The sequence below is a fragment of the Oryza sativa genome, chromosome 8 (genome assembly GCF_034140825.1).
Source record: "Oryza sativa Japonica Group chromosome 8, ASM3414082v1".
Taxonomy (NCBI): domain Eukaryota; kingdom Viridiplantae; phylum Streptophyta; class Magnoliopsida; order Poales; family Poaceae; genus Oryza; species Oryza sativa.
This window is the reverse complement of record NC_089042.1, coordinates 2,004,223-2,027,954: the sequence shown is the minus strand read 5'-3', so window position 1 is coordinate 2,027,954 and position 23,732 is coordinate 2,004,223. Positions and strand designations below refer to the sequence as shown.

The 23,732-nt window shown below is 40.9% G+C and overlaps 5 protein-coding genes across 8 annotated transcripts; 3 read left to right on the top strand and 2 right to left on the bottom strand.

Moving 5' to 3' along the window:
- Positions 1–185: 185 nt before the first annotated feature.
- LOC4344610 (mediator of RNA polymerase II transcription subunit 21) lies at positions 186–2,447 on the top strand. Of its 2 annotated transcripts, XR_010734517.1 has the most exons (6): positions 186–624; positions 926–1,008; positions 1,146–1,217; positions 1,491–1,542; positions 1,657–1,744; positions 2,214–2,447. XR_010734517.1 is itself a non-coding variant. In XM_015795382.3 (5 exons), the coding sequence occupies exons 1-4, from the start codon at positions 301–303 to the stop codon at positions 1,731–1,733; spliced, it is 525 nt and encodes a 174-aa protein (XP_015650868.1). In that variant the 5' UTR covers positions 186–300; the 3' UTR covers positions 1,734–1,744; positions 2,214–2,447. The 2 variants fall into 2 exon arrangements, 1 of the variants encoding a protein (XP_015650868.1); XM_015795382.3 differs by lacking the exon at positions 926–1,008.
- On the bottom strand, positions 2,270–3,705 carry LOC4344609 (major pollen allergen Ole e 10). Of its 2 annotated transcripts, none has more exons than XM_015795383.3 (4): positions 3,498–3,705; positions 3,297–3,340; positions 2,891–3,140; positions 2,270–2,798 (listed from the first exon to the last, which is right to left on the bottom strand). In XM_015795383.3, the coding sequence occupies exons 1-4, from the start codon at positions 3,565–3,567 to the stop codon at positions 2,773–2,775; spliced, it is 390 nt and encodes a 129-aa protein (XP_015650869.1). In that variant the 5' UTR covers positions 3,568–3,705; the 3' UTR covers positions 2,270–2,772. The 2 variants fall into 2 exon arrangements, with proteins under 2 accessions (XP_015650869.1, XP_015650870.1); XM_015795384.3 differs by having other exon boundaries at positions 2,424–2,798; positions 3,297–3,337.
- A 324-nt stretch (positions 3,706–4,029) lies between these two features.
- Positions 4,030–7,700, bottom strand: LOC4344608 (E3 ubiquitin-protein ligase RGLG4). The gene is made up of 11 exons (XM_015795380.3): positions 7,368–7,700; positions 7,145–7,229; positions 6,838–6,978; positions 6,568–6,681; positions 6,357–6,454; positions 6,174–6,253; positions 5,955–6,060; positions 5,716–5,843; positions 4,782–4,923; positions 4,623–4,679; positions 4,030–4,450 (listed from the first exon to the last, which is right to left on the bottom strand). Exons 1-11 carry the CDS (start codon positions 7,533–7,535, stop codon positions 4,364–4,366), a joined length of 1,206 nt encoding a protein of 401 aa, XP_015650866.1. The 5' UTR covers positions 7,536–7,700; the 3' UTR covers positions 4,030–4,363.
- Positions 7,701–9,851: 2,151 nt separating this feature from the next.
- LOC4344607 (uncharacterized) lies at positions 9,852–15,741 on the top strand. Of its 2 annotated transcripts, none has more exons than XM_066303693.1 (16): positions 9,852–10,313; positions 10,441–10,538; positions 10,948–11,101; positions 11,175–11,307; positions 11,650–11,743; positions 11,892–12,023; positions 12,169–12,269; positions 12,368–12,481; positions 12,704–12,921; positions 13,489–13,547; positions 13,628–13,807; positions 13,897–14,020; positions 14,152–14,207; positions 14,648–14,793; positions 14,898–15,068; positions 15,220–15,741. In XM_066303693.1, exons 1-16 carry the CDS (start codon positions 10,030–10,032, stop codon positions 15,499–15,501), a joined length of 2,346 nt encoding a protein of 781 aa, XP_066159790.1. In that variant the 5' UTR covers positions 9,852–10,029; the 3' UTR covers positions 15,502–15,741. The 2 variants fall into 2 exon arrangements, with proteins under 2 accessions (XP_066159790.1, XP_015648446.1); XM_015792960.3 differs by having other exon boundaries at positions 13,622–13,807.
- A 1,015-nt stretch (positions 15,742–16,756) lies between these two features.
- LOC4344605 (probable sugar phosphate/phosphate translocator At3g14410) lies at positions 16,757–21,197 on the top strand. Its single transcript, XM_015792868.3, has 8 exons — positions 16,757–16,973; positions 18,456–18,563; positions 18,740–18,774; positions 19,529–19,641; positions 19,734–19,995; positions 20,077–20,345; positions 20,504–20,686; positions 20,780–21,197. Exons 1-7 carry the CDS (start codon positions 16,851–16,853, stop codon positions 20,644–20,646), a joined length of 1,053 nt encoding a protein of 350 aa, XP_015648354.1. The 5' UTR covers positions 16,757–16,850; the 3' UTR covers positions 20,647–20,686; positions 20,780–21,197.
- Positions 21,198–23,732: the final 2,535 nt, after the last annotated feature.

Here is a 23,732-nt window from a genome sequence, read left to right as displayed (position 1 = left end):
TTTAATCCTGGGCCGTCCGATCCATTTGTGTGTGGATCAGATCTGGACGCGTGGTGGTGATGTGATGCAATTTTCCGCGTGGGGTCCCTTGGTTCCTTCGTAATCAAGCTAGCCATGGGCCCACGTGCCAGTCAGAGAGTGGCTTGCGCACTGTCGATGTGCTGGGCCCACCAGTTTTCTTTGATGGGCCTAGATGTAATTGGGCCTTGGTGGATAGAGAGGAGGAGGAGAGAGAAGGAGAGGGAGAAGAGGAGGAGGAGGAGGTCGCCGGCGGCGAGGAGGGGGACGAGATCGCCGGAGATGGACATCATCTCGCAGCTGCAGGAGCAGCTGAACGAGATGGCGATGGTGGCGGTGAACACCTTCGGGACGCTGCAGCGGGACGCGCCGCCGGTCCGCCTCTCCAACAACTACCCGGACCCGCTCAACCCCGCCGCCGCCGCAGCAGCAAACCCTAACCCCGACGACCCCGCCCAGCCGCAGCCTGGAGCGGCGGCGGCGGCGGCGGCGGGAGCTCCGGCTGCGCAGGCACAGGCTCCGCCGGCGCAGGCCCAGCCGCCCGCGCTCGACCTCGCCGAGCATCCCAAGGCCATGAGCCACGCGCTCGTCCTCGCCGCCAAGAAGGTACGCGTCTTCCGTCGCTTATCTTCTCTGCTTGCCACCTGCTCGATGAAATGCCTGAGTGCCTGCTGGTTCTTGGGGTCTGACGCTTTAGGGCTTGGACTGTAATTTTTGGTGTGACCAGCCTTAGCATTTTTGTGTGATTGCAACCACGGTCAGGGTGCCTGGTTCTTTGAAAATTCTTCTACTTACAGAATCATATCTTCTATAGTGAGATTGTTCATGTAGTGTGGTAGAGTACTTTAGTTGCATTGTGCTGTTTTTTAGCCCTCTCGAGATAATTTTGAATGGATCTGCAAAATAGGAGCTTCACTCATATTATTCCTCGCAAAGAAGGGTTGACGATGATGTGGATCACACCAATCTTTGTACTGTTCCTCGCAAAATGTAGGTGGGATGATGGTATGCAGCACACCAACCTCTGTCTCCAGAGGGCAAACTTTGCATCTGAGAGTACACTTGAAATGTGCTACTAGCTACTGTTTCCAATACCGTTCTCTTTTTTTTTTGGTTTTTTTATGCAGTTTGATGCTCTTGTTTCTGCGTTGCCACTATCATCTGAAGAGGATCAGCTGAAAAGAATTAAAGAGCTACAGGTATGTCTCAGTTTTGCCCTCTGAGCAGTACATTGTGAAAGGGTGACATTAAGCTAGTGTCTTGTGAAGATGGTATCTTTGTGCATGTTTCCTTCTGTTTTTTTTTTCCTACGCCTTGTGGATGGAGTTTCATACTAAGGTTGTCCTCCTTAGTCGCTTGCTTTCTTCTGAATGAAGGTTTAGCAGACGCTCGGCAGCATGTCCTGCCATAGTATCAGTATTCATGATACTTGTGTCCTGCAGCTAAAATGCTTATGAATTTGAAATGCGCAGGCAGAGAATGAAGTTGTAGGCACAGAGCTTCAGAAACAACTGGAAGCTGCTGGTATGCTTTGCTATTACATTCTTGGAATATTTTGCCTTCATTATATAATTCCTCACCATGTTACAACTGATTATTTACAAGTCCAGTGTTTTACATGTCTTGTTGCTTTTGTAGAGCTGGAGCTGAAGCAAGTTGAGGCTCTTTTTAATGAAGCTACAGATCATTGTATAAACTTGAAGAAGCCAGAGTAATAGTTATCAATGTAAGTTTGGATTTCTCCCTTCACTATCTCAATAAATCTTTAGCTTTTTTTGTGCTTGCAAAAAATTATGCTTGCGCTTATGATATGGGATTATTTTGTGACCAGCTGTATAATCCGCTTGACTTCCCAAACTTGGTACACTGTATTATCAGGAAGTCAGGATACTGATAACAATTTTGTTCTTATGGTGCTTTTTGCAGTACAATATTCTACATGCACCATTTACTAGATGGCTGTTGGCATCATGTCCATGATCAATTATTGGTTTATGTAGTTTATGTACGATGATGGCCTGAACAAAACATAATTATGGTGGATGTTGACCTGTTATATTAATCCCTCGCAAGATGCTTTCATAAAACCCTCTGGGGGCTTGTCTTTCTGTTGATCAGAAAATTCCAACACAGTGTTGTTACGTATGATCGTAGTATCACTAAAATGACTTATGTTTGCTTTCCTGTCATATCAGGTAACGGAACCCATTTTGGAGTCATGAACAGATGAAGGTGGAGATGTGAATGCCAGCTGCCGATGCTACATGTAGACTCAGTTTTAGTATCAAGTTAGCTGATGCTCAACAATATTCCAGTAGTACTTGTTGGATTAGGAATTAAACCTAGCACTGTAATTTACAGTAACTTGAATAGTTTCAAGCTGGTTCGTTTAATCTGAAATAATTTGAGCATAACTTCATGTTTATTTATTATAGTTGGGCCACTGTTCGTTCACAGCAGCACAGGACCATATAGTGCTATGCAAATACAATTAAGACATGCCTAGGATTCATACTCTTTGAACTTTGAAGAACTGCACTGAAGATATGGAACAATATTATCTCGGTATAAAGCATTCCTCTCTAAAGATTACCCAAACATTGAGGCTAAACATGACTTGAATTCTAGCAACTCTGACACTGAAATATAGAACACCATATTTTCTAGGGGCACTTGGACAAACAAAACATCCCTTGAAAACTTTATTTGTCAAGCTCCAGAGATTGGCTGGCTAACTTGGAGCAAACTCTCAACTCAGGCATACTTGCAATTGCCAGAACCTGCAAAGGTTGGCAAGAAAGCCATGTAAATTTGCAGGATTCAGGTGAAAGAAACAGCAAGTGAAGCAAGCTTTGAAGAGGCTAATACTTACTGGGATCAGTGATGGTGATGAGGCCAGTGCCGTTGAAGAAGCAATTCCATGAGTTCCTCCCCCTGGCCTGGTAGTAAGCGTTCATGGTGACCGACGCCCGCGTCGGCAGGCTGCCATCGTCGTCGGGGAAGGAGCATCCGCCGGTGCCCTGGATGGCGGCGCAGTCGCTCTCCGAGCAGGCGAACTCCAGGTTAGCCCTCAAAGCATCCTCGCTGGCTGCTGGATTTGCGACACACCATGTCTTGGATGACTGCAGGTTTTGCTCAGTTTCAGGCAAGAACAGTTGATGAGCATGGCAAGATCATATGATGCTGCCATTCTGGGTTTGTTTGCATTGCTGCAGAATTAAGGAGAACTGAAATTTCTTGATGAGAACTGAGAATTGTTTGTTTGTTTGTTTGTTTACCTGGCTATGGTATAGGCTGGGTGCTGCTGCTGCTGCTGCTGCTGCTGCATGGAATACAGATTGTGGAGCATTTTGTTGAGAGAATGAGGATTGGAAAACATGGAGCTGATTATTTTGAGCAGACAAAATCTCATCTGATTTCAAAAACAATAGAAAAAATGTTTGATGAAGAAAAGTAGGCTGTAAGTGAGAGATGTGTACCGTTGCTGTGCAGCATGAAGAGTGCGAGAGCAAAGAAGCATGTGAGCAATGAGGCAGTAGCTGAAGCCATCTCTTTTCCTTCTTTCTGAACCTGAGAATGCAATGAGCTTCTTTCTCTGTATTATGATGCGTCAGAAGAAGCAGCAGCAGCGTAATGATTTGGGCTCTTTGTTTGGAATTCTTTGCACGAGGAAACGCTGAAGGTAATATATAAGGGAGGAGGAAGAAGCAACAGAAAGGGCGTGCTGCAGAAACGGTTGGTCTTCAAATCAATCCAATTTATGTCCCATTTATTTGCGAGAATAATGGCTCAGTGCATTGCAGCATTGCTACTATTTATCATCAGGACGGTTACAAGAAATCCCAGTAGATAACTAGCAGAATATAATTGGTCAAACTCCAGACAATACTCAGTAGTAGTACATAACTCAAAATTCACAATTTGATATAAACAAATATACACAAAAAGAAATCTATTGTTTTCATCACAGAGGCAAATCTCCCCAAGCAACATAAGAAAAAAAAATTACGGTTTTCCTCTCCTCAAGTTATTTATTTATTTATTTCCCCGTTGTATCATTGTATGTCATTCGTTCTATTTCGCAGTAACTATACAAGGAGCTAAGACAGAAGAAAACTTATGCACATGGAGCTAGCTTTACCCCACACCACATTCTTGATTCTTTTGTTACAAATCAACATGAACAAAACCAAAAACAAATCTAATCATTCGTTTGGTCCCCTATCTCGCAGCACAAATCCAATGCATGCATTTGATTTGAGTATTTCTCACAAACGATATGTTCATGCATTCTGTACATTAAGAACAGATTTAAGCTCCATTCCATCAGTCCATAAGCATTTGATCATCCTGAGTACAGCCTCAGCTTGGACCGAATCGTCTGTCGACAAATTGGGCATTTGGTCAGGCTCTCCCCACATTCCCTGCAGCACTGTTGTTTTCACAAAGAAAGAGAATCCAATCAAACAAATGTTTTTTCTCTACAATTTTGCATGTCAGAAACAATCCGATCAAACAAATGTTTCTACATATTTGAATAGATTTCATCATCTGTTAAGAGGTTAAAAAAGAAAACTCTGAATTAGTCTGAATTTTCAGTTTACCATGTGGCCACACCCAAATGCCAAGTCCTTGGCATTGGTCAGGCAGATTGGGCACACCTGCAAGAACAAGCAGCAGGTGATGTGTGAGTCAAATCTTGGTCAAACCTAAATTACAAGGAAAAAAAGAACTCTTGATGAAACTATGGCAATTTGCTCTACTTGATCCTCTCTTGGTGACGGTGGGGCGGCGGCAGCGGTGGCGGCGGCGCTGTCTTCCCTCCTCAGCGATGGCTGCCTCCCCGCCGCCGACGGCAGCGGCGGCGGAGCAGGCATGATCCTCTTAGCCTTCCCCGTCGACCGGCTTCGGAGCAGCATCACAAAATAAATCATCAGGTGAAGAAGAGTAGAAACAGCAATGTTGACCAGCTATTGGATGTACTTCCTCCATTTCATAATATAAGTTATTCTAAAATTTCCCACATTTATATTGATGTTACATCAATATGAATGTGAAAATACTATAATGACTTACATTGTGAAACGGAGGGGTATGAATTAAGTGGTGTTTAAAACTGATGAAGATTAAGTTAGCGCGTAAAACGGGAAAGTCATTAGCATATGATGAATTAAGTTTTAATTATTACAAATTTGACAAATGGATATATTTGATATTTTAAAGTAACTTTTATGTATAAAGTTTTTGGACGAAACAAACCATTTAGTTGTTTGAAAAGTGTGCTAACTGAAACCGAGATAAAAAATCTGAATCTGAATATTATTCGTGCCATGCTTCTAAAAGTACGATTTCTCCAAAAGCCTTATGCGTAAGTGCTTCTTAGATAATTTCTTATGAACTACTCCCTCCATCCAAAAAAAATCTCAATCCTGAATTTGAATCTGGACACAACCCAATCCTAGGTTTTTTTTTTTTTGATGGAGGGAGTATTTGTTAGCTTTGTACTAACAGTTAATCTATCCACAGCACCAGATGAGCAATTTTCTTAAGTCCATAATCTATCTAATCATCCGGTTAGAACACGCTCTACTGATAGATATGATCCATTATATTAGAAAAAAAAATGAACGGTCCAGATTAATTCTACTACTAGCAGAGACCATTGTAAAACGTCTCGGCACAAACGTTAAGACTTACCCTAGGATGCCGAGCTCCATGGTGGCCTTGTATTGGATGGGCACCTCCATGAGAGCCGCCAAGGCGAACGCCGACTCTTTCTGCTGCTGCGTCGTGCTCCTCGACATGATCGACGTGAAGTTCACAAACTGCACAAAACAATTAAGTAACCATTGCATTATTGCATGTTTAATCTGCATTGCATTGTGATCAATTCATCTCCAAGATTCAGTTTATGGTGATGAGATTCAGAGGTTAACCTGAAAGTTGTCGAACTGGCGAGCCGGGATCTTGTCGTCGAACTTCTGCATGTCTTCCCATGGGCCATCTCCAACTCCAACAAGAACAATGGATAGAGGGTAGGAGCTGAGTAGATCAATCAACAATTGAAAAAGAAAAATATTTTTTTCTTAAGTAAATTTAACCAATGTCTTTTTGCAAGTCTGAAATTAATCTGAAACTTTGCAGTTTGTGTATACCTTGCCATGACAACGGAGTCCACTGTCCTCCTCTCCTGGGGGCTCAGATCATTATCGCTTGTATCAACACTCCTAGTCACCTGAATTTTGCCACAAATTTTTTTATTACCAGACTGAGTGAATTCTACTAGAGAGTGAGTCAGTGTGACTTTGCAGAAGTGTTCTTCATTTCAAGGAGAGAACCTGTCCATCAGCAACGATGACAAGAACATGATACTGTCCTCCACTCCTGTCAACAATGTCGACGGCCGCCTCGACGATCGGCGCGAAAGAGGTAGGCCCTGCAAATTGCACACAATTTCACCAGTTGAATTGTCAGTGACAGTTCAGTTTTCTGCAGGTCAATGCACAATGCAGAAGGTTTTTCAGAGATGTGAATAGATTGGATCATCACCAGATAGCCTGAGGTGTGGCACAATCTTCTTGTAGCATGATAGGACCTCCTCGAATCCATGGCAGGGTGAGTTGTCAGGATGGAAGCTGAACACATTGTAGTCATGTGTGGTTGCTGCAATGGGAAAAAAGAACAGCACAATTCTTCAGACAACAAAGAAGACAATGAACATCTATCATATGATCATATGTTTTTTTCCTCAAATGTCTAAGTTCTGCACAAATTTTGTTTACAATTCTTGAACATCTAGCACAAATTTGAGCCTCTTACCGTCGCCGAAGCCAAAGCATGGGATGAGATTATCATCGTCGAAAGGTGCCAATGTCTTGCCGATGATGCTGATGGCTTGCTCATATGGATTTGGTGTGCTGCCTATCTTGTGCAGGCTCTGCCCACTGAACGAACGCTTCCCTGAATACACACAGATAATTCAGAACTTTCAGAGCAATGCAGGCAAGAACATGAGCAGTTGAAATAATCAGATCAGATCGAGCAAGGACCAAGGAGTTCTTGGTGAAGATACAGTTAGGACATTATTATCGAAAAAATATATTTATTTCTCCTAAAAAAAATCTACCTGTCCATTCGTTGCTCTTGGTGAAGTCTATGCCAAGTATCAGGTTCGACGACTCGAGCCCTTGATCTCGCAGAGCCGCTGTCACCTGAAGAAAAAAAAATCAATTTGTTGTTCAGGCATTGATTCGATCAGCAATTCAGAAGCAGAAACATGCAAAAAAAAAGAAGCTTAATCAATCACAATATTTGGTCTATTTATCAGTGATCTCGTCGTGTTCATCCACCTGATCGAGAGACTGGTAGTTGTCAGGTATGTACGAGTACTTCTTGGTCAGCATCGCCCTCCGGTGGTTCTCGCCGCCGCCGCCGTATCCCGGCTGGTTCATCGGCGCTCTGTGCATCTCACGACGGTGACCACCACCGCGGAATAACGCTCCGATCACGCCGCCCATGTGATGCAGCAGCGATGACGACGGTGGCTAAGAACCTCAGCTTCTTCTTCTTGTACATGCGAGAAGCAGCTGCTGTCAAGCTACCTCCTCTCTGCTTCTCAGAAAGTTCAGAGATCAATCGATTGATGGATGAATTAAAGCCGCAAGCAACGAACAAGATCGCATAGAAGGCAAGCAATCGATCAACGAGGATTTATTCCTCTGAAATGAGAGGAGAGTTTTTTTGCAGCGAAGCTTCTTGAGTCTTTCGCTGAGCTGAGCCTTTATTCCATCGACCATCGTGTCCTACTGCTTTAGGTCGTCAGAAACGCTATAGCTGTTTCTGTACTTGTTGAGTAATTACATCGGTAATAACAGTTTGTGGATTGGATTTTTTCAGGGTGTAATCTCTGAAACCTCTCGTTAATCATCAGCCAAAGCTGCTAAATCTGAAACCAGGAGCTGGGCATTCTGAAACTTTATGGTTGTTTTTGCTGCAAGTGTTAAAGTTGCAGATTCTTGTGGCTTTCTCTGGAGCCTCATGAGAAAGCGGCTCAGGGATTCTTGAAAAAAAAATGCAGACAGATGCATCGTGACAGTGAAGATATGTTTGGATCATTGCTTGTTTTTGGATTGCTGAGTCAATCTGATGTGTTCTCTTGATCTTTTGGCCTTGCAACTACAGGGAAATTAAATGGATGTAAAGCCCTAAAGCATGTGAGCTGTAGTCTTGATTTAGAACATGGAACTTTTCCCTTTCGAAATGAACGTATCAAGGCCGCCTTTGGAATGGAGGAATTTTGCGGGAATTTCGTGGGAATTGGACTGATTTCTGTGGAATTTCTGCGTTTCGAAGGAGCTCGAAATTCTATAACTAACGTGGAGCTTACGATGTATGTTTGTGATAAGTTCCATACGACTTTCTAATGGGACAATAAAAGTAGTACTGCGCTATAATTTTGGTTCAATATGTGATATTAATTGATACCCTTGAAATCGAAATTTTATGGTATTGTTTGAAATCGACAAAAAATTATATACTATGGTTGGAGTTTCCTCAAACTCTATGTGTTCTAAAGTTGTTATGGATTATGGCTGAAACTGCCGCTTAAAACGAATAACAACATATTATTATAAATTAAAGTTAAAGTTTTGATTTTAAAAAATAATTCTAAGAAATACTAGGAAAAATCGTACTGTTTGCCCGTGATAATGAATACTCCCTCCGTCTTAAAAGACGTTTTTGACCGTTTTAAAAGACGTTTTGACTTTGGTCAAAGTCAAACTGTTTTAAGCTTGACTAAGTTTATAGACAAATATTGTAATATTTATAATACTAAATTAGTTTCATCAAATCAATAATTAATATATTTTCATAATCAATTTGTCTTGGGTTGCAAATTTTATTATTTTTTTCTACAAAGTTTGTTAAACTTAAAAGCAGTTTGACTTTGACCAAAGTCAAAACGTCTTATAACTTGAAACGAAAGGAGTAGTCCGTAAGGGTAGGGGAACTAAACTTTGATACCGTATTTTATTCCCTTTGCGAAAACTTTTCAGGTATATTTTTTCCGAAGTGAATACCTGAAAACTTTTCAGTTCGATATTAATCATGGATTTTATAACTGAGTCAATTTTGCAAGACAATTTTCTTATACCCTTCAAAAGACAAGATAATAACCTTTCAGGTCAGCTAAGAATATTGGTAAAGCAGGCAAGGAGATGATCATGTTGTGGGCGGTTTTTTTTAAGACTATGGGCAGTTGATTCTCACTGGGAATATTGAAACTTACATGTGGCGCGCATATGTGCGCCAAATTGTGTTTGGAAAATGTTCTACCTTTTCCAGCTACAATACTAGACATTCTTTGCAATAATAATCCCTTTTCAAGATTCGTGAATGAATAAAGTGTACTCCCTCTATTCCGAAAAAAACGAATCTAGTACAGGATGTGACATATTCTAATACAATGAATCTAAACAAAAGTATATCCAGATTAATAGTATTAGAATGTGATGAGGATGTGTCACATCCAGTACTAGTTTTTTATAGGACGGAGGGAGTATGTAATATATGGTATGGGCCATATCTTTTTTTAATTCCACCGCTAAAATTATTAAAGAATTGGAGTTTCCTTTCCAGAAATGGCACAAAGAATATTTATGTACTTTGCCTCCTTTGTCCTTGTCCGGCCCATCATCTATCTGAGAACTTCCAAGTCTTCAGGCCCACATGTTCGGCCCAGTTATGTTCTCCTCACAGTTAGCTTTGGGCCCAAGTTATTCATGGGCCTCGAACTTGAAGTGGCCCATCTAAAACCAAAACAAACCAGCCCAGCTAACTCAACCCGCACTCTGTCCCCCCGACTCGCCGCCCTACCTCTCCTCCCGCCGCCGCGGCCGCCGCTCGCCGCTCGCCGCCGCCGCGTCGCCTCGCCCTGCGGCTTCGTGCGATCCATTCTACGCTGCTGCGCCGAGCGGGGACGGAGGCGAGGCGAGGCGGGCGGGTGCTCTGATGGTGCAGGCTTCGGCCGCGGCGCTGCGCCGCCTCGGGCGCCGCCGCGGCGGCGATCCCGCCGCCGCGCTGCTCCGTTGCGGCGTCGTCCCCTCGTCGTCATCCTATTCTGCTCCGGGGACGCTGCTCCCGCTGAAGCAGCCGGTGGGGGATTGCGGCGGCTGCCGCCGCAGCTTCAGCTCGTCCGCTTGGCTGGGTCCCCGCCTGTGGCGCAGTCTGCATCGGCGTCAGAGCGCGGCGGCCGCGGCCACGGCCACGGCTTGGGAGGCGCACCACTCGACGAGGTGAGGTAGAGTAGCTAGCTAGTGGCTGCTTGGCGAAGGGCTGCGCATTTTAATTCCTCATTTCATTTCTACATTTCGTTTTCTGGTGCTGATGTATTTCATATCTTGTTGGTTTGCCTCTGTCCAGGAAGAGCTCCATGGCAACAGTATCAAGTGAGCCTGACACATCTGCTTCACAGTCTGAAATCCTACATTTCATCAAATCCACCTTTGGGACACTTGAAGGTATACCATGCAATTGTTTAGTGGAGAATAAACCAAAAAAAAAAAAAACAAACCAAAATCGTTATAGAGGATGTTGCATTGTTGCAAATGGCTAGCTTGTTTCTGTTAAGATTTGCAATGTTGTTAATATTCATGTGCCAAAAAAAATCATAAATTTCCTTCTAGTTACCATGTTTTCCCACCTGAACCGTTTGCATTGTTTGTGAAGAGGCTGTTCTGTTCTAACGTACAAGAGTGTAATGATTTTCATCGTTATTTATTATGTTTCGTCCAAGTTCTTCCAAAGCTGAAATGAACTTGCGTCTGGTACAGGAATAGTGCTAGCCTTTGCTTGTAGATGCGAGTAAATGTGCTGCTCCTTATTCCTGAGGATTAATTCCTTGGTATAACCTACAATTTATTGATGCAGGGCAAAACCATTGTTGGTTGAACTGCATGAATGACACCTGGAAGACCCTCAATCAAGGAGTATACCTTATCCTTTTATATGAATCTTGTGGAACATCAGACAGCCATGGAAAACTTTCATCTGCTTTTCAAAGATTGAAGTATCTTCAACAGAGGTATTTATGTAAGGCATGCTGGTTTTCTAGCCTGACAAAATCTGGAACTTGTTTTAACTCCTCCCCTTCTTAGGTATCCACGTCTGACTGTTTTCGCTATGGAGTATGGGAGTGATATTAGTTCCCTACAAAGCCAAACAGTTCATACAGTAATGAAGGAGTACTTTACTTTTCCTATCTTGATGTCAGATAAAGACTTTACACATGTAAGGCACATAACCTCGAAATCTTAGTAGTACTATAGAAGTTTGAAAATGTTTTCATGATCAATAAGCGTTCGTGAATGGTGAATTTGTGATGCATAAATAACTGTATTCCACTTTTCGTTGATGCCTTTGGTGTATTTTTATTGCATTTTAACCTGGAGATTTCACCTATATATATTCTACAAATATGTTATGCACATTTGGTATATTCAATTTTGGCAGTGTTAGACTCAGTTTCAAGAGCTCTCTAATCATGTCTCTGTTAAAATTGAAGACCTTGTGTTGCATTTTCTTGTATTAAATACTTTGTTGAAACAAGAATGTCCTTTCATGAGTGTTCAGATTACAAATGGTGCTTGCTGCTTGCTATTTGAAGGTTCTAAGGATCATGCCCTCTTCTCAAATTTGGATGAAGAGCTTGAGGTTTTGATCAAGGGTAAAAACAAAACATAGCTGGCTATATTTATAATGTTATAAATTATGTCTTGTCTAAATTTTCTGTTCTCTTGAACTTTTCTGCTGTGTTTTTGTGCTTAGTTTGATGCTCATCATTTGTTAAGCCTGCAAATCTTTATTGAAAGCAGGCATGGACAATGCTGTCTTGAAAGCTGAACCTTCTGACACTGCTTTAGAATCAAGAGTTTCTTGGCAAAAAGAAGAGGTTCCTAAAGAACCGTATGTTGGTTCTGTAAGAAATTTGTTACTATACCATCCTGGTACTTACTTGTCACCTTTTTCTGGCATATAATTTTCTACTTAAACATCAATATTGCAGCCTAATTCTATGAAATTGATGACATGTTTTTTCCCATTTAATCCAGAAGTTGTAAATACTCAAATAGTCAACTTAATGTGCTGTAGCTTGCATATCGGTTGATGAAGATGGAGATCGCATTTTCATCTCAGACAGTAACCACCATAGGGTCATCATTAGCAACAGCAATGGGACTATTTTAGATTATGTATGTATGACTTTCTGTTTCAGTTGGGTTTAAATCTTATCTGCACAGAGTGTAGGACTGCAGCCATGCAGGATGATAATTGTATTTGCCCTTTTCAGATTGGATGCTCCCCTGGCTTTGAGGATGGTGAATTTGAATCTGCCAAGTTCTTGCGCCCTGCTGCATCATTTTATAATACTGCTGAAGATTGTCTGTATATTGTAGATTCAGAGGTAATTATTCACAGTAGAATCAATTCCTTTTTTTTCTCTACATGAGAAGTATGCTCTTTTCAGTAGCGATAGTTTTCTTGAGTACTGTGTATTCAATTATCCGTAGGTCTTGTTTGCATATTACACCTTCTACTTCTTTCCTTGTCCTTTACCTTGGATAATTTACAACTACACATGTACTAATGCATCGCATTCAAACCATACTGCCTGATTCTTGTTCAGAACCACGCAGTTAGAAAAGCAGATTTGGGAAGGAGGATGTTAGAGACCGTTTATCCAGTCTCCAGTAAAAGTAGCAGTGGCATCTGGAGTTGGATTGTTGATAAGCTAGGCTTGAGACGGGAAGATGCTCCAAGTGAAAATTTCATTGCAGATTCAATAGCATTTCCATGGCATTTGCTAAATATTACAGAAGATGACTTCTTAGTAGCAGACCGCAAGTATGCACAACTTCTCGCCCCCTACACGTTGACCTTCTTTAAATATCAATTGGATTAATTTGTCTCTCTCACAATGGCTATAGCCATTTGCATCTAATTTAACTTATTTTCAATTTTCTGCACCTTTTCTATGTTAGATTGTCATTCGTTTGGGGGTTGACATGTTGTGCATGTACAGTCCAGTCAGATCCCAGTTTTAGTTCCATATCGATAATGGAGCTCAATAATGGTTCTGTGGATGCTTGCTGGCTATTCTTTTGATCAAGTGTGACAAGAAGATGCTTCTTTCGGGAATGCAGAACAACATTCTTCTTAAGAGACTTTTCTTGTTCATGGTGAACCTATAGTTTTTACAAGAAATATTTTACCATCTATGGCTGTGCTTAAATAAACTATTGAAGTGCTTAATTCAGTAAAGCTGCACTACTTTCTTGGTTTTTAACTTTTTATATGGCATGCACACACAATATACTGTGCGTCAGTTATAGGTGGTTCCTGTTTCGGACATATTATCTTGATGATTTGCTAAGAAATGTTTCTTAGTTCTTATATTACTGTTGTTTGCAGCTTTGAAGCATCATGGATCTTGAGTGTATCAACTGGTCAAAAACAGGAAATTGGAAGAGGTCAGTGAATTCCTTTTTTTGGTATGTCAGATTTAAATTTCCCTAGCTCATTGAAGAGTTAAAGTCTTGTGAAGGTATAGCTGAAGAAATGGAGTCATATCAGCAAATAATACATGAAAGATGTGCTCTCCTGAAGGATATGAACATGAATTGGTCGTCAAGTGCTAAAGAGCATTCTGATCTGTTGGGGAAGATCCCGTTCAAGGAACTTGTCTCGTCTGTTGCAAGATTTCAGAAGTACATTATCTTCTGTGATGCAGGTTGATCTATAAGCTATTATTGATGTTAAGACTTGATTTTCTGTCAAATTATATAATAAATGGTTCCAATTTATTTCCTTTCTGTGAAGATGGTCAAAGGGTTTTGAAGCATGACTTGGATACCAATGGCACCTCAAATATTCAATTTTCGAATTTTGGGGTCCTTGGGTTGCCGTATTGGTTTGTTTGCCATCTCGAGAGAGTATCAACCAGGTAAGCTGCTTATCCTATATTTATATGCTCAACGTGTTTGTGATGACATGGAAATTGATATGCTGATGGTAGAAGCTTGAGTGTGCACTGTTTTGATATTCATTTCTCTTTGTTTTGTAATGAATCGGCAGGGGACATTCAATTGGAAAATTTCAAGAGCATACCCGTAAAGTAAATGTGCTCCCAGGTAAGTGATAAATTAACAGTATCTGCCTGTTACTATTATCCGGTTGTTCCATGTGTGCCACATGACCATCATTGACTGCACTTATGACAGCTCTAAATCTACTTGCAAGTTTATGGTCACATGACCTTTAGACCCTTGTTACCTCAGACAGAGTGGTATCACATTTGCTTGCTTTCAGCATTTTTTTTGTAACTTGCGGTGCCTTCAACCTCAATTGCTTTTGAATTGACAGCAGTCATGTGCTGCAATTGCATAATACAAACCTTCCAATTCTAAAACAAACTGCACAAATTTGAATAATCATGAGAAATAATGTAAGTTACTCAGGTGCATAATTTTAAGAGGAGCTTTACTTATTGTTTTGTCTACTGATGCCACACTGTACTGCTATGTGGGATTCATTCAAGATATTGGTGTAACTCGATGTGTTCATTTCACAGGAAGATGCAATATAAAGGTTTCTGTAGATATACCAGCTGATACTCAACTTGCCGCGCCTTTGGTCGAGAGTTGTATTTGGCGCCAAGTAAGGGGATCTGGTGCTGAGGTATCTGGTTTTGATGAACCATCCACAAGCACAGAAAAGGTAAAAGGAACTCCTTATTTTGTTCATGAACTCTGTGATCTCTTGCATAGAGTTTGACCACAGTTGAAAGAAGCTAATCCTTGATCCGATGCACATGAACTCAGGTTGGTATAGCACAGCAATGGTATGATGAGATAGACAACCTAGCTTTTTCTGAAGTTCCTGAGGAACCTACAGTGCATGAAGGTGATGAGAACCTTTCAGATGGAAGTTATCAAGAACAGAGAAGAGCGCATTTCAACTGTGTTGTTAATGTCAGTCCTGGGACATGCGAGGTTCGTCTGTCTCCTCTAAAAAACAATCTTCTACCTTGTTGGAGGGAAATGCCTTTACTGTTGTTATGTCATGATAACTCTCAATTACTCATGTTTTCATCACCTAGAAGTTCAGACACATTGTTCACACAATGCCATGTTGCCTTTGCAGCTGGTGGCCTCTGCTGCGTTGTACCTGAAGATCGATAGCGCGAAAGATGACCACGGAGAACAGAAATCACTGGTGAAGAGGATCATCCAGTGCCAGCGTCGCGAGGATCACGCAGGCGTTGAGCTACTGATGGAGAGCTGCAAGGATTCGAGGGACCTGACAATCATGAAGCCGGTGCACCTGAGGCTGATGCTGGAGTGTGCCGATCATCCTGCTGGGACCACCAACAAGGAGACCATCAGCTCAGAGTCCAGCTTTGAGATAAACATCTCTTTAGATTAGTTTCCAATGATACGCATAGCATGATAGAGCAGCAGAGTAGTTTGATTTGTTCGCTAGAGAGAGAAATTCAACACTTTCAGATAGTTTTGTATCTCGATGGTCCTGTTCCACATGAAAATTTTCAGTTGAGAAACTGGTTCATGGAGCACTTAAGTTTTTTTTTTCTTTTGGCTCAACTTTACTACCACAAGTCTGTAATAACTTTCTCCACTTAAATAGTCTAAAAGTTCGAATCCAAAATTTTGAATTCAACAAAAATCGAAATTCGTTGCATTTGGTCTCTTTTGTTTTGTGCCAAGACCTTTGTGCCTGCACCGTTATACAAGTCCACCTCAGCTCGATTTGAAAAAAAAAAATCGGTCAGTAATATTTCCTCTTCGTTGTTGTTATTCATGTGCATGATGCAAATATATTTGATCAAATTCAGATGTTATCTTGAGCAAGCTAGAAAATTTAGCATACTCTGAATATCTCTCATTTTCTCTATGTCATCAGTCTCCAAATTCTTTCAAGGGTGTCTTTCCAAACTTGAACTGAAGGTTAGCTAGCTCATAGTGTTCCAAACATGAAACATGTGTGAATTTGGAAACATCATTCGAACTACTTACTCGCACACCCACTTATATGTGAGTAGGTAATCTACAAACCCACTTATTAAAGATCAAAATAAGCCACTTACCCGCTTATTTTAACTTATAAATGAGTTCGCGGATTAGCCACTTACACTCTTAAACTGATCTTGGTGATCGACCCGACGATCAGGTGTGGTGATGAACTGATGATCAGCTCGGTGACAATAATTTCAGCAAAGGCATCATATAGCACAACAACATCTACGATCGCTATGATTTCAAGAGACATGAGCTCACTAGCTCATTATCTAAAAAATGAGCTCACTAGCTGGCTGAGCACGATGGGATTATCATGTGTTCATTATCCAAAAATATTTGACTTGGTATTATTCTAAAAATGTTTATATTTTAGGTCGGAGCGAGTACTACTAGTATACCTAGTATACTTTCTCCATCCCATAAAAAACCATGGTACTATATTTTCATTTCATACTGTATACACCAGCTCTTAAAAAAAAAAACTGTACACACCTGCCTAACGCTGACGAAAAAGATTTTGACCACTCCCAAAAAAAAACCACACAGGTTTTGACCTGTTCCAGTGTCACTGACTTGTGGGCCCAGGAGTAGCCGCGGCTTGCCCTCGCCGACCTTTTCCTTGGCGATGGGAGCACGCGAATCACGACGCACGCACTCCCTCCTTCCCTCCCTCCTATTTCTACCGCCGACGCGGCCGCGAGCCACGGCGAGCAGCGGCGGAGCAGCGACGCGGCGGCCATGGAGAGGACCGCGGCGGAGGCAGCGGCTGGGGGGAAGGGGGCGTGGAGGGACGGCGCCGTGACGTACCTCCACCTCCTCTTCTACATCGCCATCTCCGGCGGCCAGATCTTCTTCAACAAGGCAAGCCACCAAAGCAACCCCTCTATCAGCCGACACCATCCCCTCCCCTCTTCTCTACCCCCGCGCTTCTCCGGCGGATTCTGCCTGCGCGTGCGCGTGATCCGCCGCCGGCGTGCCCGGCTGTACGGCGCGGCGGGCGGGGGGTTTTCTGTGGCGGCTCGTTTTTGTTTCTGGTGCTGTACGGTGTGCGAAATGGGTAGGATTCCGGATTTCTGTTCCCCTCTAGCTTTTCATGGATGGTCAGGAGGGTTTAGATTAGTGTTAATTGTTGTCTCAGTATTGGCGTCATGGATGTTCTGACACCGCGGGATGCGTGTAAACTTGGTGAAAATTGGTGGATTGCATCTCCGTGTGCGGTCTAGAGTGAGCGCTTTCGAGATTCGAAGATGGTGTCAAGCTTGAGCTCTCCCATAGCTGAGAATGGGGTTTTGTCGTTCATATTCCATAAGAACATTACTTTTTTTTTCAAAGATGATTAATGCCTTCTGTGTGAGACATTGACGCAAAATGTTGTTAATGCCATCGCCAAGTTCCAAAAACTGAGTACCTCATATTCCATAAGAACATTACTTTTTTTTTCAAAGATGATTAATGCCTTCTGTGTGAGACATTGACGCAAAATGTTGTTAATGCCATCGCCAAGTTCCAAAAGCTGAGTACCTTAGATCTGAGGATTCTCATAGGAGTGCTCGTTTTCTTGCTTAGTTTTACTGCTAAAAAATCTAGATCTATTTCTATGGGAAGGGTTGACTTTCTTTGTATGACAGCTGAAAGGTACTTAACTTACTTCCATAATAAGGAATTAGATTCTTTTTGCTGCTAAAGTGTGCAGAGCACAAGAAGTTCATGGTTTTAGTTTGGTCCGGTGCACTAATGTTTGACATTTGTCGACCAATTAGATACTATCTTCTACTGGAAAGTAACTTATACACCAGAAAGTTCATTTGCTCTATGGTTTTCATTATTACTTCAGTCTAACTCAATAATAGACTAACATCATTCCGAAAATCACATGGCAAAAGTAGTACCAGCTTTTCCATATGCACAAACATATTTATAACATTGATAACTCCTTGGCTGCTTATGACTTCTTTTTAGCAAAATGATTAGATGCTCATCATGTATTAGGGGCCTTAACACATGATTCCAACTTGGCTTCCTAGTGTAATTTATGGGTTATTGCTACTTGACTCAATATGCGTGGAATTGTTATTGCCACAAAGTTACTGTCAGTTGACAAAGTAGTACCAATTTTGCTGGGCTGTCAAAATTGTATCAACTATATTGGATTTTTTATGTTACACATGCAGTTGCATGATGTTTCAATTTTACTACAACGTCAAACATAATTTTATGTTCAGTAGCAACTTTGATGAACAGCCTTTCAACACACTCCATCGTTGTTCCCGGAGATGTCCGCAAATTCTTTTTCCTTGATAAATGTAACCTTGTTAACTAGTATCATGTATTTGCCTGATGCAGTGGGTTTTATCCTCAAAAGAGATCAACTTCCCCTATCCTGTGGCATTAACTCTGCTGCACATGGTTTTCTCATCTGTAGTGTGCTTCGCAATTACAAAGATCTTCAAGGTACTTATTCATGTGCATTAAAAAAAAAGCTCTCTGCCAATAATCCCTGCAAAAAAAAAAAAAAGAAATCCCTAATCTTTGTAATAATTGAAATTCTTCATGGTTCCAACAGCCTTTTTGGCACTCAGTACATCCATAAACTTATTATTTCCCTTTATTTTGATGATATTTCCCAGATTGTAAAGATTGAGGAGGGAATGACTACCGATATGTGAGTCATGTATAATTCTCTTATTTGCACAGTAGGTTTTCATCAGTATATCATGTTCCATGATCCATCACAGCATGAATAAGACATTCGCAAGTCTATCCCTCCTTTATAAGAACTAATCAGGAATAGAGTTTATGGATTTATGCTGAAGAATTATTATTATTTCCTTAATGACATTGTTGGATTTTTGTCAAAAATAGATACAGATATGCCATGTTAGAGAATGAAAAAAAAGGATAACAGTTAAAACAACTGTTTCTTGAAACCTCCTCTTAGGGCAGTAAAAGAGTGTTGTGCCATTTGTTGTTAATGACGAAAAATACTTTATTCTTAAATTTTCAATTTATTGACTGGGGCCTGGTGGAGCAGCTGAATATGCATATGGTAAAGTTAAGAGGCATAAAATGATGGAACATAATAGAAGTCATTTGAAATTTGGCAGTCCTTGATTTTGATTGGATGGAGGGAGGTTTGTTAATTCTGAATAGTGTAATGAGTAGGCTTTCTTGTACTCTTTTGGAAAGGTTCAATTTTCAATATTTGGCTGTAGCTACCCATCTGCACTTGTTTAGATGCTCTGCAATATTTCTATCTGAATTCAATACCATTGTTCCTCAGGAGAGTCTTTTGCTATTTGTTTCTTAACTAGCATATAACACTGAACTCCCGGCATATTGCTTGCTTGTGTTGTTCATAATGAGTACCAGAAATCCAGAATTGTATTTCTTTCTTACCAGTACATCTGGGCTTGCAGATATATTAGTTCAGTCATTCCAATCGGAGCAATGTTTGCAATGACACTCTGGCTAGGGAACAGTGCTTACCTCTATATATCTGTTGCATTTGCACAGATGCTGAAGGCGATAAGTATGTGAGCTGCTTTTTTTATCGAGTCATAAGGTTTTTTTTTTATTAATTTAGAATATGATGTTAATGTACTCTTTGTTGGAAAATTGTAGTGCCAGTAGCTGTGTTTCTCCTTGGAGCTGCCTTTGGCCTTGAAGAAATGAGTTGTAAAATGCTTGCTATCATGTCTGTCATCAGTGTTGGGGTTATTGTGGCCTCTGTTGGTGAAATTACAATCAGCTGGGTTGGTGTGGTTTACCAGATGGGTGGAGTTGTCGCAGAAGCCCTTAGACTGATCTTCATTGAGATTTTTCTGAAGAAAAAAGGTGTTAGGCTTAATTTGATTTCCATGATGTACTATGTTAGCCCTTGCAGGTATCTTGACCACTCGATCTCATAATTAATTAACTTGAAAACTTTTCATTATTTTGACTTTGTCATACCATTTTCCTGCAGTGCTTTGTGTCTCTTTATTCCCTGGTTGTTCTTAGAGAAGCCCAAGATGGATGAAAGTGCCTCATGGAACTTCCCACCATTCACATTGTTCTTAAACTGCCTGTGCACTTTCATCCTCAATATGTCAGTTTTCCTTGTCATTTCCAGAACTAGTGCACTGACAGCTCGTGTTACGGGAGTTGTGAGGGATTGGTCCGTGGTGTTGCTGTCAGCTGCTATCTTTGCTGATACACAGCTTACCTTTATAAATATAATTGGCTATGCCATAGGTATTGTACTGACTTTTCTCTAACTGGATTAACTTCATACTATATATCTTTGGAGCCCTTGTAGTTCCATTTCACTTTCTTTTCCCTATTAACCTCTGTAAGCAACTGCATTTAAAAGTGGATTAGATATTGACCATCCATTTTTATGTGTTCTGCAGCAATAGCAGGTGTGGTTGCATATAACAATCGTAAGCTCAAACCGAAACCCCAAGGGAATGAGCAGCAGAGTGCTGACAGCAAAGCCAACCCAGGAAGCCCGCAAGATGTTGAGACATCGATCTCGACTAAAGAAGCTTCATAGCACTGAAAGCTGTGAGGTTTTGAACAGATTTTTGAAGAAGGTAATATAATTCCGAAGCTTGCTAATGCATACATTTGTTGTATCCACAAAATATACTGATGGTCGTTGCATATGCTTGTGAGTTGTGATACAGGAGAAATGAGCTCTCGCTTTTCCTTTGAGTTGGTCAGCTCTCCTTGGATACATTTTTTGTTCTCTTCCTACTTATCAGCAGGGAAGACATTTTGTACAACAATGCTTAAAGAAGCGAAGTGTATACGTTAGCGTACCGTTTTGTTCGCTCGAAAAAGTCAGAGCACGCCATACATATCAACTAGGTTCTGTAGATGTATTTTGTTGTCATTTGAACTTGCTGTAGCAATTTATCAGGTTCTTCACAAATATGCAACCTGATTCTTATACAATGTTTTCCTTACCTAGGAGGTCCTGCCAATGGAGGACTGCCTGTGTCAAGTATGTGCAAAATTTTCAAAGATCAATAGTTTGATATGTAACCTCCAAAAACTACTTAAATTCAATGTCAATCCATTCTATACATTTTGCACTTGGAACGATTTGAGATTTAAGATGCTTGGTCCATATAACATTTCGAATGAATCGTCCAACTACACTTATCAGATCTCAGGTGACGAGTGTTCCAATCATTCTAGTTGTAGCATCACCTACGCGCCATTGCATTAAAGCATGATAAAGCTCCCAGAAATCTGCTCTTCACAAGAATCCCAAGTTACTGTGAAACTTAATTGAAGCTTTTCATCTTGAAACCTGGAACGTGCTGAAACTCTTTACAACCAAAACAGTTGCTCACTTGAACCTTTGGTGGTGGTGGTGGTGAGTCTGGCACAAACCCAATTTCTATAAATTGGTCGGTCTCTCATGTATGTGTGCTTGTTAGACTAATATAAGACATAGTCTAACTAAAAGATCAAACAAAAATGAAAGCCAACTCATGCATTTTATGGGCAGTATGGACCGATTAAATGACAAAGATATACTACTCTAGATCATGCAATTTAATCATCAGCAACTTATGAGAATTCAGTTAATGTCATTAGAAGATCCAAGACTTGATACATTTAGCACTGTCAACTTCTATATCATCACGCTAATCAGATTATGTGTCATTGTTATTTTCATAAAGTGAGAGATGGATTGATGAATCTTTTTGTGGTATATAGCCAAGACAGTTTGTTCTTACAGTATATAACAAGTTAAAGCAGCAGAATATATGGTGGAGGCGTGCAAACCACTTCATAAACATTTCAAACAATTCTCAAAATAATCCCATGCATGGTGAGGTGATATTATGCAACCATGTAAAAAGTTCAAGAAGAAAAACTCAATCCCCATTTGTGAGATAGTATGAAATACTAACCGGCGAGTTGATGATCTGGGGATCGTCCCTACCACGCCTGAACAAATAGACACATCTATAGTCATACTGATCCCTTGCTAGCACTGTACCGAAGACGCTGATAGGGTAACCCACATCAGATTTGATAACCTTGATTGAGATGATATTGACGGAGGTCTGCAAATCGGGATAAACAGAGTAAGTGAGCGAGTCGATCGGTGGCCCAAGCCCAGCCTCGGCTGTAAGATCAGGGCAAGACACTAGTTAAAATCAAACAAAAAAAAATGTTTTTACACATTAACGGACTCATCGTTTCGCTTATTCGGGGAATAAGCCAAATGATATATTTGCAAATAAAAAATAATTTGTGAATAAAACTTTTATATACGTGTTCTTAACGATATAAAAGCAAAGACTGAAAAATAAACTTCGATGAAAAAACCCCAAAATCAACTCCAAATTTAAAGTTAAAAATTCAAATTTTGTCTGATAAGCATAGGAAAAAGATAAGGCTATAAATAAATTCATCAACAAACGTATTTATATTGCTCGGATATACATGCATCTATGGTTGTATGGATGAACAAGAAATTAAATTAATTAAGTTAATTATGATGGCGAAGCTGATGGATGTACTCACACTCCTTGTGGAGGTCGAAGAAGGCAGCGTTGAAGAGGCAAAGGCGGGTAGGCTCAAACCACTCCATCTTGGGGTCGAATTCAGTGACTTCCCATATACTACCTTCGTTTTTTAATAGATGACGCCATTGACTTTTTCTTACATGTTTGACCATTCGTCTTATTCAAAAATTTTATGCAAATGTATAAGATATAAATCACACTTAAAGTACTATGAGTGATAAAAGAACTCATAACAAAATAAATTATAATTACGTAAATTTTTTGAATAAGACGAATGGTCAAACATGTGAGAAAAAGTCAACGACGTCATCTATTAAAAAATGGAGGGAGTACGAACTATGTGAAGAACCTTCAACACCTTCTCCTCCCATGTGAGCTTCTCCTCCTCCCAATTCTTCCTCCTCCTCGGTTTAGGCTTCAGCTCCGACTTAGGGTGTGTTTGGTGTCATGGGTTCAAACTACTAAACGGTGTGTTTTTTAAAAAAAGTTTCTACATGAAAGTTGTTTAAAAAATCAAATTAATTTATTTTGAAAAAAATAGCTAATATTTAATTAATCACATGCTAATGGACTGCTCAATTTTCCGTGCGGGGAGATGGTTCCCAACCCCAAACTTACGAACACACCCTAGTCTCCACCACCTTCTCCTTCTCCTTCTCCTCACCATATGTGTGCTTCTCATTACAATTCACCTTCCCCATCTCTCCATTGCCACCGCCGCCACCACTGCTACCTGCAACCGTAAGGGGATTTTGATTTTCTTCTTTCTTTTGTGTGTATACAGCAAAACAACATTGTGATGAACAAACGAAGAGGGGCTAAAGCTTACTCGAAGGAATCTCGGAGCAGGGATGTTAGTAACTCATGTTACTGGACCTTGAGCTGAAGCTACTAGCCCACTGTGGCCCATCCGATTGGAAAAATGACAATACAAAAGAACAAGCATCAGTCAGGGAGAGGGGATCGATCGATCAGAAGAACCGGACGGCGGCGGCGGTGGCGACCTGGAGGCCGGTGGGCTCCTTGTCGATTTCTTCTCCACCATTCCTCCTACCTCCATCCTCTTACTTCTAGAACCCCTTCTAGAACT